Source organism: Hemiscyllium ocellatum, chromosome 37, assembly GCF_020745735.1.
Source record: "Hemiscyllium ocellatum isolate sHemOce1 chromosome 37, sHemOce1.pat.X.cur, whole genome shotgun sequence".
In the NCBI taxonomy this organism is placed as follows: Eukaryota; Metazoa; Chordata; class Chondrichthyes; order Orectolobiformes; family Hemiscylliidae; genus Hemiscyllium; species Hemiscyllium ocellatum.
In genome coordinates, this window is record NC_083437.1 from 19,421,386 (window position 1) to 19,437,249 (window position 15,864).

At 45.1% G+C, this 15,864-nt stretch overlaps 1 protein-coding gene across 4 annotated transcripts in view; it reads left to right on the plus strand.

The window, feature by feature from the left end:
• Positions 1 to 1,735: 1,735 nt before the first annotated feature.
• LOC132833830 (kazrin-like) overlaps positions 1,736 to 15,864 on the plus strand; it is a 704,169-nt gene continuing 690,040 nt past the window's right edge. For 2 of the 4 annotated variants that reach the window (XM_060852461.1, XM_060852462.1), the window contains exon 1: positions 1,736 to 2,265. In XM_060852461.1, the coding sequence (XP_060708444.1) occupies positions 2,157 to 2,265 (109 nt within the window). In that variant the 5' untranslated portion in view covers positions 1,736 to 2,156. The remainder of the gene's footprint in view (positions 2,266 to 15,864) is intronic. The other 2 variants (XM_060852468.1, XM_060852465.1) reach the window with 1 other exon arrangement.

Here is a 15,864-nt window from a genome sequence, read left to right on the forward strand (position 1 = left end):
CATATGCAGCTTGTGAGATCAGAGGAACACTGGAATTTAATTAAAGTATTGCAGTTTCCTCAGATAATTATTTCAGCAGAAAAGTAGTAACCCTTTGGCATTACAAGTAAATTTTTAATTTGTTCATGGAATGTGGCTGAAGGTGGCTAGATGGATATTAATTGTTAAGAATCCACCACTTTGCTGTGGATCTGGAGTTACGTGTAGGCCAGACCAGGCAAAGAGAACAGATTTACTTCCCTAAAGGACATTAGACCCTAGTTTGTCTCCTCACTCGGTAGGCACTAGAGAGAGGAAAACAGGAAAAGAAGCTGTGGACTTGCAGCATCATTGGGTCAAAACAGTGGCTATTGCGAACCAGATGGGTTTTTACAACATTTAATAGTTAGAATTAGGTGAGTTTTTTTTAATTGCATGTGTTTATTGAATTAATATGTCACCATCTGCCATGGTGGGATTTGAACCCATGTCCATGCCTGAGGTTCTGGATTATTAATCGATGCTTTGGAAAGGGTTCAGAGGAGATTTACTCAGATATTGCCTGGTATGGAGGGAAGGCATATGAGGAAAAGCTGAGGGACTTGCGGCTGTTTTCCTTAGATAGAAGATTGAGAGGTGACTTAATTGAGACATATAAAATGATCAGAGGATTAGATAGGGTGGACAATGAGAGCCTTTTTTCTTGGATGATGATCGCAACCATGAGGGGACATAGCTTTAAATTGAGGGTTGATACATATAGGACAGATGCCAGAGGTTGTTTCTTTACTCAGAGAGTAGTTAGGGTGCAGAACACACTGCCTGCAACAGTAGTGAACCCGCCAAATTTCAGGGCACTTAAATAGTCATTGGATAGACATGTACGAGAATGGAATAGTGTAGGTTAGATGGGCTTTAGATTGTTTCACAGGTCGGCACAACATCGAGGGCCGAAGGGCCTGTACTGAGCTGTAATGTTCTATGTTCTACTGATATTACCAATACCACCGCTACATATTAAAGCTTCAGGATTTTCCAAAGCAGTTTGAAGCCAATATTTTTAAAAACCCTTTTGAAAGATTTTGTAGGCATTTGATTACAGCACAGAGCCATTGATAAGGAAACAGTTAAAGTGTTTCTCAGCAGCCCACGTGTGTCATTGGCTGCAGAACCATACAAACAAAACTTGACATTTACACTTGCAGAGTGAATGTGCAGAATTGCTGAAATTTCACCACAACTTTGCAGGAACAGCGGGTAGTGCTAGAGGGATCTGCAGGAGGAGGGGGAGGGAGTCATCCTCTTGCTCTGTACAAATCTGGCGGGTGGGAACATGACAGTGCCACCAAAAATATCACCCCAGATTAACCCAATGCGCATGAGCTGGGTCTCCACTTGGTTAGTGTGGGGAGCCAGCCGGCAGGGAAAGGGTTACCTCTGACTTTTTCGCTTTTGATTTCGATCAAAAATTAACAGGTTGCACTCCAGTGGAAGGGAGGTTGGACATTGCAGCAGCTTTTAATCCCCTCAGCTGCCCTCAACCTTCCTCATTTATTTATTAATGATTCTGCGTTGTGGTTTGAGTTCAGACTGACTTTGCACCTCTCTCTCTCTCTCTCTCTGATGCTATAATCGACAGCCGTTGCTGTTGTGGGTGAGACGCAGGGGTTTAAGTCGCTTGCTCGCCTTCGCTGCTGCTTCATCATCTCTCTCTCCTTTCAGCTCCGAGCTAATCTTTAACTGCTGCCAAGGGCAGTGAACACACCGACTGGGGAAGCAGCCTGTCTGAAGGTCAACTCTCTGGGCTGCAGTGAAGGCTCAGAGAGCTAGATCCTACTGGATGTTGACAGCAGAGCAGCCAGGGAGAGGAATGTGTTTCTGAGGGTTGACTGCCTAAACATTGGAAGATTATTACTGGGTTTGGAGGACTGAGTGATTTGGCGAGCAGACTGTATTGTACTGGGAGATTCCTGCGAGCACAGAGAGCTGTATAGAGACAGCTGGTGTTGTGGTGTTGAGGGGATTAGTCAGTGTCTGACCTGCTGCACTAACCAAGTGCTTTTCATTGCCCTTCCTGGCCTGCAACTACAGGCAGAAAACTTCTCGGAGCTTCTGGTGTGAGGTGACGGAGAGGAGCTTTGGGAACAACTCCACGCGGGCCCCCACCCCCCCAGTACATGACTAAAGACCGAGCAACGATGGACATGTCGACACCAGTGAGTCCAGCAGACAACAACACCACCTTCACACAGGTCTTTGGGCACCAGTGTGAGGTCATGCAGGCAGGTCAGTCAATGTGCCTTCTGCATTAATTTCAAAATAATTGAAATTTAGCAACACTAAATTATGCTGATTTTCCAGAGGTGTGTGTGTGTGTTTTTAACTTGTTTGTTCTGGGGTGCTGCTCCCCCGATCTCTGTTTCCATAAAGATTTAGAATGTCGCCCATTTGGTGACATCTACCTCAAATTCAAACCCGCCTTTGATCTCTACCCCCTTGACATTTGTAAAGATCTGTGGATCTCAGTCTGTAAGGAAGGCTGTTAGAGCACCAATCACTCATACAGTCACAGAGATGTACAATGCGGAAACAGACCCTTCGGTCCAACTGTCCCATATCCTAACCTAATCTCGTCCCATTTGCCAGCACTTGACCCATATCCCTCTAAACCCTTCATTTTCATATACCCATCCAGATGCCTTTTAAATACTGCACAAGCCTCCTCCACTTCCTCTGGCAGCTCATTCCATACATGTACTACCCTCTGTGTGATAACGTTGCCCCTTAGGTCCCTTTTATATCTTTCCCCTCTCACCCTAAATCTATGTCCCTCTAGATGTGGATTCCGTTTCCCCACCCACCTTGTCTATTTATCCTATCCATGCCCCTCATGATTTTATAAAGCTGTATGTCACCCCTCAGCCTCCGGCGCTCCAGGGAAAACAGCCCCAGCATATGTGGCCTCTCCCTATAGCTCAAACACTCCAACCCTGGCAACATCCTTATAAATCTTTTCTGAACCTTTTTCAAGTTTCACAACATCTTTCTTACAGCAGGGATTGCACACAGTATTCCAAAAATGGCCTAACCAATGACCTGTGCAGCCACAATATGACCTCCCAACTCCTGTACTCAAATGCTCTGACAAGGGAAGCAAAGCATAAAGGGTGGGGAGCATGTGCAGATATCTCCATGGCGATGGTTGCTTGGCGCCTGGCTCCCTCTGAGTTCCTGTGCTTTAACTGATTGTGGAAGGGAGTATGTTCACACCGTCTCATGGGAGGTGACAGCTCTGAGACTGTCAAGTGGCCATTATCAAGGGCAAACCTCCTAGAAACTGCCAATGTTTTCAACTGGAAATCATTGCAATCCTGACTTGACACCTGGGGGTGCGTGCAGGACTCATGTGAGGGAACGGGTGTTGCCTTATTCCCACTCCCCAACTCTCCACCCGCACCACTCACTGCCCTATGGCCATTCGTTAATGTACAAGCAATCCCTGCCCTGTGCTGTTTTGTTAATCGCAGCTGAAATGTGATAACTGAGGCCTCCTGAAGGGCACGGAGGAAACTCTAGGCCAGGATGCCCTCCCCGATCTGTTACCCGGGACACCTTCTCTGCCTGAAGCCAGGCCTGCCTGACTGGCACCAAGACCTTCCCCGGGGAGGGGGCTGAAATGGCAATCGAACCCTGTGCTATACGCACTGAATTTTGCACAGCAGCCATCCTGGTAAACCAACTCCCCCCACACCCAAGGAATCCATTTTCACATGCGTCTTGCAGCTATGACAGTGCAGGCAGTCACATCTATATTAACTGGCAGAAAGTGAGGACTGCAGATGCTGGAGATCAGAGTCAAATGTGTGGTGCTGGAAAAGCACAACTGGTCAGGCAGCATCCGAGGAGCAGGAGAATCGATGTTTCAAGCATAAGCCCTTCATCAGGAAGATGTTGATGAAGGCCTTACGCTCGAAACGTTGACTCTCCTACTCCTTGGATGCTGCCTGACCAGCTGTGCCTTTTCAGTTTCTAGGAAGTTTGCCCTTGATAGTGGCCACTTGACAGTCTCAGAGCTGTCACCTCCCATGGGACAGTGTAAACGTGGCCCACTGTGCATACTCCCTTCTACAATCAGTTAAAGCACAGGAGCGCAGAGGGACCTTGCACCTGTATTACCAAATACAGAGCTCATGAATGTTGCCAAACGTGAATAGCCTGCCAGCATGTGTGCAATGTACATTGCAGTTAAAAAGATGTGTATGTGCCAATTGCAGTCATTCTCAGTCCTAACACTTCTCCGTATTTTGGCTCTTACTAAAAGGCTTATGGGCTTTTGCTCAAGAACTGGGTAAATGTACATCAGATACATTCCAATATCAGTTTTGGTGAATTGAAGAAAGCGATAGATGAGGGTCCAGGACATAATAGCTCCCACTTGTGAAAGGATTGAGAATGGGACGACACCGATTTAAAGTAATTGGCAAAAAGAATGAAAAGTGACACGAGAGAAAAGCGTTTCCACGCAGCAAGTGGTTCAGCTCTGACATGTACTGCTGGAGGGGGCGGTGGAGATGGTTCAATTGAAAAGGAGTGAAATTGTTATTTGGAAAGGAACAACGTGCAGGGTCACAGGGAACAGATGGGGCAGTGGCACTGAGATGCTCATTTGGAGAGTGGGAGTAAATACAATGGACTGATGGCTGTCTTCTGGGACAATATGTGATTTAAGATCTGAAATAACTTCATGTGTAGCAGATACAATTCCACCTCTTGTGGTGTGTAAGTTCTAGCCCTGATAACTGCAATGTTGCCAGCTGCTGAATTCTTAAAGGACTGTCTGTAAATGCAATGAAATATAGCCAACTTTAGGGAAAATCTTAAAATGTGCTAGGGTGGGAATATTTGATTGTGTGGGGAGGAGAAGTTGCCCATTGGGAACAGATAATGATGGGAATGATCATTTCTTTTTCTGCTGGAAACAGATGGACAGATACTTAACTCACCAGCTGCATTTTGAAGTTAACCTGTATCTATTCTGATGGTTCACATGATGTATCCTTCTGTCTCTCAATAATCCTCACTTTCCAAATGTAGCAGCAGCCTGTGATATTATCAGTGCTCTTTAATCTGATTGGATTCCCTCCCATCAGTGCCAGGGAGTGCAGATCTCTCCTGCTGTGTTCTTGGGATGGAAGCTTGTGGTTATGCAAAGTCTCTCAATGGCTTTAACCCCTCACTAACCCTGTAACCTCCTGCCACAAACGACCGAGCTATGTGTGCGTTGCAAATTACAATCGCTCCACCACTGGTGACTCTGCTGTCGGGTATGTGGGCTCCAAGCTCTAGAATCCCCTCTTTTCCTCTTTCTGTGTGCTTCGTTCCTTCTTAAGATGCTCCTCAAAACCTACCTGGTTGACTAAGCTTTGGGTCACCTGCCATGATCTCTCTCAAGTGGCTCAGTGTTATTGCCTGATAAACGCTTCTGAGAGTTGCCTTTTTAGAATGTTTCACATATTTATAAAAGTGTGTTCCCAGTAAAGTTGTGTCTAGGAGGCAGGGGAATGAAGGGGTGCTGTCCTGAGGCCTAACATTTGATATATTTCTGGGAATGAAAGGTAGATCTGATGGAGTAGAGGAAGTAAAAACAAGGTAGGTGAGTAAGGACACCATTTATTGCTCCATCAGCTTCCAGAACAGGATGGGAAGCTGACTGGGCCTTCTGCAAGGGTGAAACAAAAGGCCTTTGGGAAAGGATAGAGACTGTGAGAACAGCAGGAGAACAGAGGCAGGCCATGTGGGAAGCACTGGTGATAGTGGACAAGCAGGATTTAACATTGGGAACTGGTGGGCAACGGGTTGGTAATAGATTTACTGTTGCAAGTCTTAACAGAAACAGGAAAGCACTGCACACGATGGTCTTCCTCATGGGTTTCTCTAACCAGTGAGCTACATTCAGAACTGACAATGACCGATAAACGTTTACAATTAACTCCGTCTATGTTTTGCTTAAAAACCAAAAGAACTGCGATGCTGTAAATCAGAAACAAAAACGGAAATAGCTGATAAAGCTCAACAGGTCTGGCAGCATCTGTAGAGAGAAATCAGAGTCAATGTTTCTGGTTGAGTGACCCTTCCTCAGAACTGAACTGTTTGTAAAACCAATGTTTAATGGTTGTGAATTTACTCCACCTCCTCCTCCACCTTCTGAAAAAACTTAGAAACAACCAATTCCCTGAGCCTGACATTACTGTCTCGCTAGGATGAGGTGGAACAATGTGAATGGATTACATTTCACTGCACAACACCAGCATAAGGTACACCTTCCTGCGAGCTTGCTGTAAAGGGTCACCAATATTAGTATTTTGTCCAGACTTGAACTCAACACCTTAAGGAAATCACTGCAAAGTATTCCTTACGTTCCCTTCTTTCAAATACAGAAAAGATTGACAAGGATGTTGCCAGGGTTAGAGGATTTGAGCTATAGGGAAAGGCTGAATAGGCTGGAGCTGTTTTCCCTGGAGAGTCAGAGGCTGAGGGGTGACCTTATAGAGGTTTATAAAATCATGAGGGGCATGGATAGGGTAAATAGACAAGGTCTTTTCCCTGGGGTGGGGGAGTCCAGAACTGGAGGGCATAGGTTTAGGGTGAGAGGGGAAAGATATAAAAGGGACCTAAATGGTAACTTTTTTCACACAGAGGATGGTGCATGTATGGAATGAGCTGCCAGAGGAAGTGGTGGAGGCTGGTACAATTGTAGCATTTAATAGGCATCTGGATGGGTATATGAATAGGAGGGTTTCGAGGGATATGGGCCTCGTGCTAGCAAATGGGACTAGATTAGGTTGGGAGATCTGCTCAGCATGGATGAGTTGGACTGAAGGGTCTGTTTCCGTGCTGTACATCTCTATGACTCACTGTGCTGAGGAGGGTGCAGTAAGTAGGATTCAGCTTGGAGCATTTCACTGAGAGCCTGACCTCTCTTTACAAACAACAATGTTCATTTACTCTCCACGAAGGGCTGGTTGGTACACCGTGCAAGAACACAGGTTACTCGATAACCACACTCTGTCTGGAGGAGCCAAACTCCTCCTGATGATCAAACCTGATTTACATCGAAAGTGGACTGAGACCGCGGAGAAAGAGAGTTTGGTTGAAGGCCACTTTGGCTTAACCCTTTCAAAACTGCAACGTGATGAGGGAAGAATTAAACATTGTTCTTTAGCAATTGTTCTGTTTCACCATCCCGGAGTTCCTTGTAAATTTACCTTTGAATTAATAAGTAAATGATGGTGATGAGCCAAAGCCCAAAGGGCAGGGCAGCAGCAGAGCAGAACAGAGAGAGAGAGAGAGAGAGAGGTGAAATAAGTTTAAGCACAAGTGGTGATACTTGAACTGAAGAAAGTAAGATGGAGGGAGGCTGGCAGTTTCTGAGGTCATCTGATTAAAGAAACTAACTGCAAGACATTTAATTTGTCAATTGAATTTCTGAGATTACAAGACATTTAATTTGTCAATTGAATTTCTGAGATTACAACAGTAGTGAGAAACTAGCCCTGCCAACAGCCACTGAAATGTTGAGTAGGACGCCAGCCATTTTCCATTGTTCGCCTCCAGATCTAACATCCTCTGAAAGATTCATCATCCCTGTTTCTGTCCAAACCCAGTTTTAACCATGAAGTGGATACTCAAAGTAGGTGGGATTGTCATAAAGTAACTAGTTTAAGGAGTGTTGAGGAGTGAATAGATGGGACAGAGAAACCAAATTTCTATAGTGGAGTTAAATGTGTGGCAAATGTTAAGCACATGCAATATTGTGTTCTGGTGAGGTCACAGGAACTTAGTATTGGATGGGGAGCATGGTAGGTGGAAGGTAAGATCCAGCAAAGACAAATTTCTTCCTCAAGTTTCCTTAGGGCTGATTGGACATTTGTATGGAACGCAGCGCCAATGATTTCAAAGGAAGGCTGTTGGGATGATGTATCCCAACTCTAAAGGTGGGCTGGGATCCCTCAGCAACCACCATTATTAACCCACTGGGAAGCTACAGGACCTGGTGGCGATGAGATGACACACTACAAAACCAAGTCACGATGAAGTCCTGGACCTTGTCACATGCAAAAATGATACAATCTGAAGGTTGAAGAGAAAAGTCAAATTTATCTCGCTTGCTCTGGGACAGCTGGTCCAGCAATGTTTGGCTGAATTATACACCGAAAATGTTGCAACAATAAGGAGGGTCTAAAAGAGAGAGAGAGATTCAAGTTTAGGTCTAGTCCCTTCAGATCTGCGAAGGTACAATTCAAATAAAATCCCTTGGTCCTGTGCTCTGATGGTAAACATGTCCAGCATTTCTAGATCCACTTTTTATTCATTCTGTTTGTCACTTTCTGTTTTGCCTCCACATCGTACTTTGTAACATGTGTCTGTCTCTGGATGCAGCCCAGACCGTGACGACAGAATCGGTGAGATCAGTCTCCCGAAGTATCAGCAGATCTTGTGGCCAGTCTCTGGGACAGCTAATTATATGGAATTTAAGTACACAAACCTCCTGTTTTGGTGATGTCGGTTCTAACCCAACTAGTCTGTGCCAAGACTTGTGTTCCACCCAAGTCTTCTCTGCACTGCTTCATGCAATCCTATTGGTGGATCCATCTATTCCTTTCTCCTGCATCCACCACTTCAACGTCCTCCTAAATGCATCTATGGACTGAATCTTTTCGGGCCCTGTACAAGACAGGCTGTGGTGAGGATGCCAGGTGAGGCAATGGCCTAATGATGTTACTTCTAGACTATTAATCCAGAGACCCTGTAATGGTCTGGGGACCTGAGTTTGAATCCTGCCGTAGCAGATTGTGCAAATTGAATTCAATAAAAAAACTAGAGACTGCGTCTAATGATGAAACTATAATCAGTTGTTGGAAAAATCCATCTAGTTCACTAATGTCCTTTAGGAATGGAATCTGCTATCCTTACCCGGTCTGGTTTACATGTGGTTGACTCTTAGGAGAAAGTGAGGACTGCAGATGCTGGAGATCAGAGCTGAAAATGTGTTGCTAGAAAAGCGCAGCAGGTCAGGCAGCATCCAAGGAGCAGGAGAATCGACGTTTCGGGCATGAGCCCTTCTTCAGGAATGAGGAAGGGCTCATTCCTCATTCCTAAGGAAGGGCTCATGCCCGAAATGTCGATTCTCCTGCTCCTTGCATGCTGCCTGGCCTGATGTGGTTGACTCTTAACTGCCTTCTGGGGCAACCAGGGAAAGACAATAAATGGTGGCTCAGTCTGTGATGTCCACATCCGATGAATTAAAAAAACAAATCTCTGCCAAGACTCCCCTGTAAGCTGTGCAGCCTTTCTGAGGTCACGCACATGCCAATCACCATGCCAACACACTGACATCTCGTTCCGGAGTACAATCCTACACGTGTGCCTTGGAGGTCTGGGCACAGGGGGGTGTTGGAGGGGGCAGAATTAAACTGTGTATTGCCACTTGCCTTATCAATATGTAGCTTCCTACCTGCCACCTGCCATGGGGAAACATGGCATTGACTGTTCCTGCTGTGAAGGTCAGAATGGGCATCTGTTGAATCCTGCTTACCACCTCGAATGTCCACCAACTTGGACGACTTTCACTAATGTCTCAGGACAACAATTGCTATGCCCTGCATCCACAGACATGGTATTCAACATGTACCAGCCTCTCTGCATCATTGTGGTACATCTCCGATCCACTGACAGTATGCTCCTACACTGCCGTGCAGGACCTCAGCATATTGTAGTGCTGCAGTAAGACACTGTGTGCTCCGGGGGACACACCCAGCTCCCAGACTGGACCAGGCTGCATCTGCGGGACAATTACTCACTGTCTTAGTGTTCACTCTCATTGAGTGGCCTTGGGTGCACACAGAGTACCCACGCTCTACCCTGCCCTAACCTGCCTTTTCATTCCTGGAGCTACTGGCCTTACAGTATGTGTGTCTTGCCTTGTTGCCCAGCACAGAGACCCAGTCAGGAAGCTTGTCCTATTTGTCAGCACTCCTCATTCACATCAAGGGAGGCACCCTTCAGTCAGGGTCCTGGCACATACAGCCAAGGGCAGCCTCTGATACCAGAGCAGGTGCTTGGACACAGTTGGTCAGTTACTCAGGGCATCAGGGTCAGCGTCTACCTTTGAGGGGTGAGGCGATGATGTGTCGAGCAGCCCGTCACCGCTGTCTTGGCTCATTCTGCCCTATTGTGGGGATGGTTTGCTTTTCTCTCAGAACGAGAGAAAGGGAGGCATTGAGATGTAAAGGAGTGACACACCTGTTAGTGCTGGTGCAGTGGGGCAAGGTGTCCCGATTGAGTGAGTAGGCAGCACTGAATCAATGTGGGGAGGGGGTGGCATGCTGAGTGGGTGAGAGTGTGGGAAGATGCTGCAGGCAACAGGGAGAGGGGCAGAGTGGCAACCTTGCTGGGAGCTTGGTAAGCTTACAGAGAGAACCCCTCAGTGAAACTTGACAAAGCTGGCATTTAGCCAAAATATGTAAGATTTAACTCTTTATTAATTCACCTCTACTGCATGTGAATCTCCTCTTGAATCTTTTATTGGTGAATTATTGGCTCCTGATTTTGATGTCCTCCAAAGTGGAATTTCTGTTCTTGTCCTGTAAAGCTCCTTCAATATTCTAACCACATCAATTGGGGGTGCCATTTGGCACAGCAAGTCCATACCAACCCTCTGAAGGGTAATCCAATACGAGAGACATCGAATGTTACATGTAACTATTGGCATGGGATCAATGGAAAGGAAGTGGTGGTTTGCGGTTGTTTGGAATTACACTTTGGTTCAAGATAGTCAATTGAAGTACACCAATGGTTTGGGATTGAGGGAAGACCCTCATTAAGTTTACAGATTAATGGAGATAATTGCTGGATCATAAATTATCATACTGAATTCCAAATATCATTTATTAAATGCTGATTCCATCAACATGATAAATTCCAATCTGATTCAGTGCCTTGCTTTATTGTGAATCAGTCAATCCTGATCAATGTCCCTGTTGTCTCTGCTAACTTTGATTTAGGTTCACTAGTTGATCGCATTAAGTGAAGTGTAATTGGGTTTCAGCACGGATACCTCATTCCCTGAGATCGAAATACGATTGAGGGCCAGTGCAGAATGACAACATAATAGCCTTCAAATGATCTTGTACAAATGTATCAGCAGCACCCTGCACTTATCGCAAGACATTGTCTTTGCCCGTAATAAAGTGAAGCTTCAGTAAGGTCAAGAGTTACAGGATGGCACTGAAGGTGGTCTGGACCAGAACATTTTAGGCCCTACAATAATAATTGCTAACATTTCTATACTGCATAAAGGATTTTCTGGTGACTGATGGGTACTTTGAACCTGTTAATAGAACTCCTGTTAAACTGCACATTGTTGTATAATTTGGACCACAACACTGAGTGTAAATCTGTTACTGAGCTGGCAAAGACTGGCCGTTTGCAATGTATTGGACTCTATTCTTGTACTTTCACACCTACAATTCTGTGGTTTCCACTCCATCTCCATCCTGGCTACTGCCTCGGGCTTAGCTGAGATGTTCAGAGCCATTCCAGAATCAAACTGTCAGGGGAACCTTGTGACCATCGCCCCAGTCATGCCACTTTTCCTTCTTCCTCCTGCATTGCCATGGCGACTCACCGTAAGGCAGAGTTTCCCATCACTCCTCTTGAAAATGACCTTTCACACTTGATAAGATGCACATCTATCAATACAGTTCAGCCCTGTGGCTAGATTTGAACTCTTTGAGCTTGATGACAAGAACCAGATGCCCAGCGCTGAAATTCTAGTATAACCTGAGTATAGCCCAACTGGACTGAATGATAGCCATCCAAGTGTGTCACTGGTGGAGATCAGAAATATGAGACACAGACTTTTCCACTGTTTGGCATTCCATATCCTGTGCACAAAATAGCTACAAGTTGATGACTTACTCATATTAAAGCAAGCATTGGAATTGCAGCATTGTACCTGATTTGTGAATCATAGAATCCATACAGAGAAGAAACAGGCCATTTGGCACAACAAGTCCACACCAACCCTCTGAAGGGTAATCCACCCAGACCCATTCCCCAACTCTGCATTTGCCCCTAAGCAACACGTCCCTGAACACAATGGGCAACTTAGCATGGCCAATTCACCTCACCTGTGCATTGTGGGAGGAAACTGGAGCAAACCCACGCAGACACGGGGAGAATGTGCAAACCCCACACAGACAGTCACCCGAGGCTGGAATCGAACCCAGGTCCCTGGTACTGTGAGATAGTAATACTAACCATTGAGCCACCGTGCCACTCATGATGGATGTGTTTTCATATAGAGGTGTAGTTTTAAAGAGCCAACACACATTTCCTGTATTCACAAAAGCTCTTTTACATTGTCCTGCATTGTGCTGCGATTTGGATACAAATTGACTTGCAAATGAATTCTATTCACAATCTGGGACTGCCTGTAATCATTTAAATAGTTCAAGTAATAACCACTAATTTTTTTTTATTCTTTGACATATGGGCACCTCTGGCTAGGTTGGCATTTGTTGCTCAATCAGAAGTGGCCTTGAACTCAATGGATTCCTCAGCCATTTCAGAGGTTGGGGCTGGAGTCACATGCAGGGAATATCAGGTGTGGAATAGATTTCCCTCTCTAGCTTCCTCATTACTTTAGTTTTAAATTCCAAATGTCACCAATTGGATTTAAATTCCACCAACTCCCAAGGTGGCATTTGAAACTATTCCCCTGAAACATTAAAGTCTGGCTCTTGAGATGAGAAAGCTGGTGCCATTGCCACTATCTGCCCGTATAACATTGGGGAAGGTGTCACAGTGCTACAGAACAGGATGGTGGTTACTAACTCTCCCTAGCCGACTTGGAAATGTTCAGGAGCAATATTTGAACCAATGAGGCTGGCACAGACTCTTAGTTGCTTGATTTTGATCAAATTCACTTTGGACCAATCGCCAGTTTGGTTGGCAAGTGGACAAGAATGAACAGACCTTCCCTCTGGCTAGACCACAGTGTTGTGAACATTGTGAGCTTTAAATACAAGAACGAAGGGTACCCAGCATCAGAACAGGGGCAGTGTAATTCACACTGTCCAGAATAAAGCTGAACATTTAGCAACCTGAGTCTGGGGTCCTCTGTGTTGTCAACTTGGGTTTGGTATATTGTGTGAGGCTAAATTACATTCGTGTTTGTGTGATATTTATTGTCCCCTCTTCGTGATAGCTACTGGAAACCCCTTCCTAACTGGGCTGTTTGTCTCCCTATCCCAATGGAGTGTAGTGGTTCACAAAGGTGACTCAACTCTACCTTGTCAAGGGCAGTTAGGGATGGGGAGTAAATGCTGATCTAACTTGCCATGTCCACATCTGTGGATGAATGGGAAAGTCTCTCCAACGAAGACTAGATATCACCAAAACCCAAATGAAATATTTGGATGTTTATTTTATAGTGTGATCGAGACCATGAGTTAGAAATCAAAGAAAATGAGAATTCAAGGAGGTAAGGATGCCTATTTGTTTAAAGTACTATGATCAACCACAGTCCAAAACATTAACAAAATATCCCTGATTCAACTAAAATGTTGCTGATTTATAAATAATTTGGAATTAATGCATCGTATAAGGTAGCTAGGACCTGAAAGGGTCATCTGGCATCACAAGATGGACTAAATCAATCAGGATGGAGAAAGTGAGGACTGCAGATGCTGGAGATCAGTGCTGAAAATGTGTTGCTGGAAAAGCGCAGCAGGTCAGGCAGCATCCAAGGAACAGGAGATTCGACGTTTCGGGCATAAGCCCTTCTTCAGGAATGCATTCCTGAAGAAGGGCTTATGCCCGAAACGTCGAATCTCCTGTTCCTTGGATGCTGCCTGACCTGCGCTTTTCCAGCAACACATTTTCTGCACCAATTAGGATGTAAAGTACTAATCCTGGGAGGAGCTAGCCAGTTGTTGTTTCAGGCCAATGGAGTGAACAGAATGTGCACTTACTCTTAGGTTGAGTTTAAAAGTCAGCCGACAAACTTCAAACTTGACACCAGGGTATGTGTTACCATGTTAGCTGAAAAAGTCCCTTGGTTGGTGACAGTGGAGCAAAACTACCTGATGGAGAACTGCATGGTGCAGGCAGATCATGGCTCAAGCTCAAAAGACTCTTAAAATATTGAAAACCAGTATGATGTGGGACTGATGTACATGATCAGAAATGACTGCTTCTCATTTCTGAGCAGAAAAGCGTGCTTTGCTCTTAAACTTTATGTTGAAGAACATCAACCAGCTCAAACGCCAAGATCAGCAGAACTTGAGTCAACAAGAGGAAGACTTAATAGAGTCAGCAAGCACTTTTCTTTTTTTTAAGCAGTGCCCTTACAACTCCAGGTTAATTTTTTTTAACCCATGTTGTGTGTGTGTGTGCAGGTGTGAGACACAGTGAGAGACACAAGGTGCACAAATCTTTATTTAATTTCCACCACCAGGAAAAATAGGAAAACACCCGAGTGGCCAGTGACAAGCAGTGCCCTTCACATCAAAGGGCAATGCTGTGTGATCAAAACAGTGAAGGGGAGGGCAAGGACTAAATCAAAATAGCGTTGGAGGGGGAAATGATGCACTCCACTCCCTGTGGCGCCCACCTCTCCCTGAACAACTCCAGGGTGTTGGTGGACACCGCGTGCTCCTTCTCCAAGGACACCCGGGCCCTAGCAAGCACTTTTCTAAGACCTAAAATAAGATATGCCTCACCTGGGGTTAATTTTCCTTCATAATTGCTGCTGGAAACTTTTGTGACTGAGAGAACAAAAGATAACCCTGATTTTACAAGTTTGGAGGCATTATTCAGTTTTCTTCCAACTGCAGGCAAATCTACAAAATCTGATCACTAGCTATCCCTGATACCACAACCACCGGGAGTTAGCTGCAGAATACAGTCAATTCGCTATTTATGAAAAACAATCCCAAATCACAACAGTCAGCTGTACTCTGACTCTGTTAAAATGATGATATTATCAAGAGAAATCGATGTGTGAATGATAGGATCACAGGTGAGTGTACTTCCTTACCACATAACAGGGAGATAGTGATGTTACTGAAAGAATTCATCCCCTCTGACACAATTTGAGAAACTTAAAATCTTCAAAAGGATAAACATTTAAAAGCGACATTGGCTCCAGTGTCCTCTGCAAAGGCCATTCAAGAAGTCAGAGATGCACCAGGATTCTGGTGTGGCAACAAACTGTATCGGAATATTTCATCCTCCAGCAATATGCACAGAAAGGTTATAGAGAGACATGGGCCAATGGCAAATGGATCACAATCAGATTGGGATGTCCATTTGGTGCAGACATGTTGCACTAAAGGGCCTGTTTCTATACAGTATGACCCTATGACTCTAAGCAGCAGACTTGTAACTCAATCAATAGACAATAGGTGCAGGAGTAGGCCATTCTGCCCTTCGAGCCTGCACCACCATTCAATATGATCATGGCTGATCATCCTTAATCAGTATCCTGTTCCTGCCTTATCTCCATAACCCTTGATTCCACTATCCTTGAGAGCTCTATCCAACTCTTTCTTAAATGAATCCAGAGACTGGGCCTCCACTGCCTTCTGGGACAGAGCATTCCACACAGCCACCACTCTCTGGGTGAAGAAGTTTCTCCTCATCTCTGTCCTAAATGGTCTACCCCGTATTTTTAAGCTGTGTCCTCTGGTTCGGCACTCACCCATCAGCGAAAACATGTTTCCTGCTGCCAGAGTGTCCAATCCTTTAATAATCTTATATGTCTCAATCAGATCCCCTCTCAGTCTTCTAAACTCAAGGGTATACAAGCCCGATCGCTCC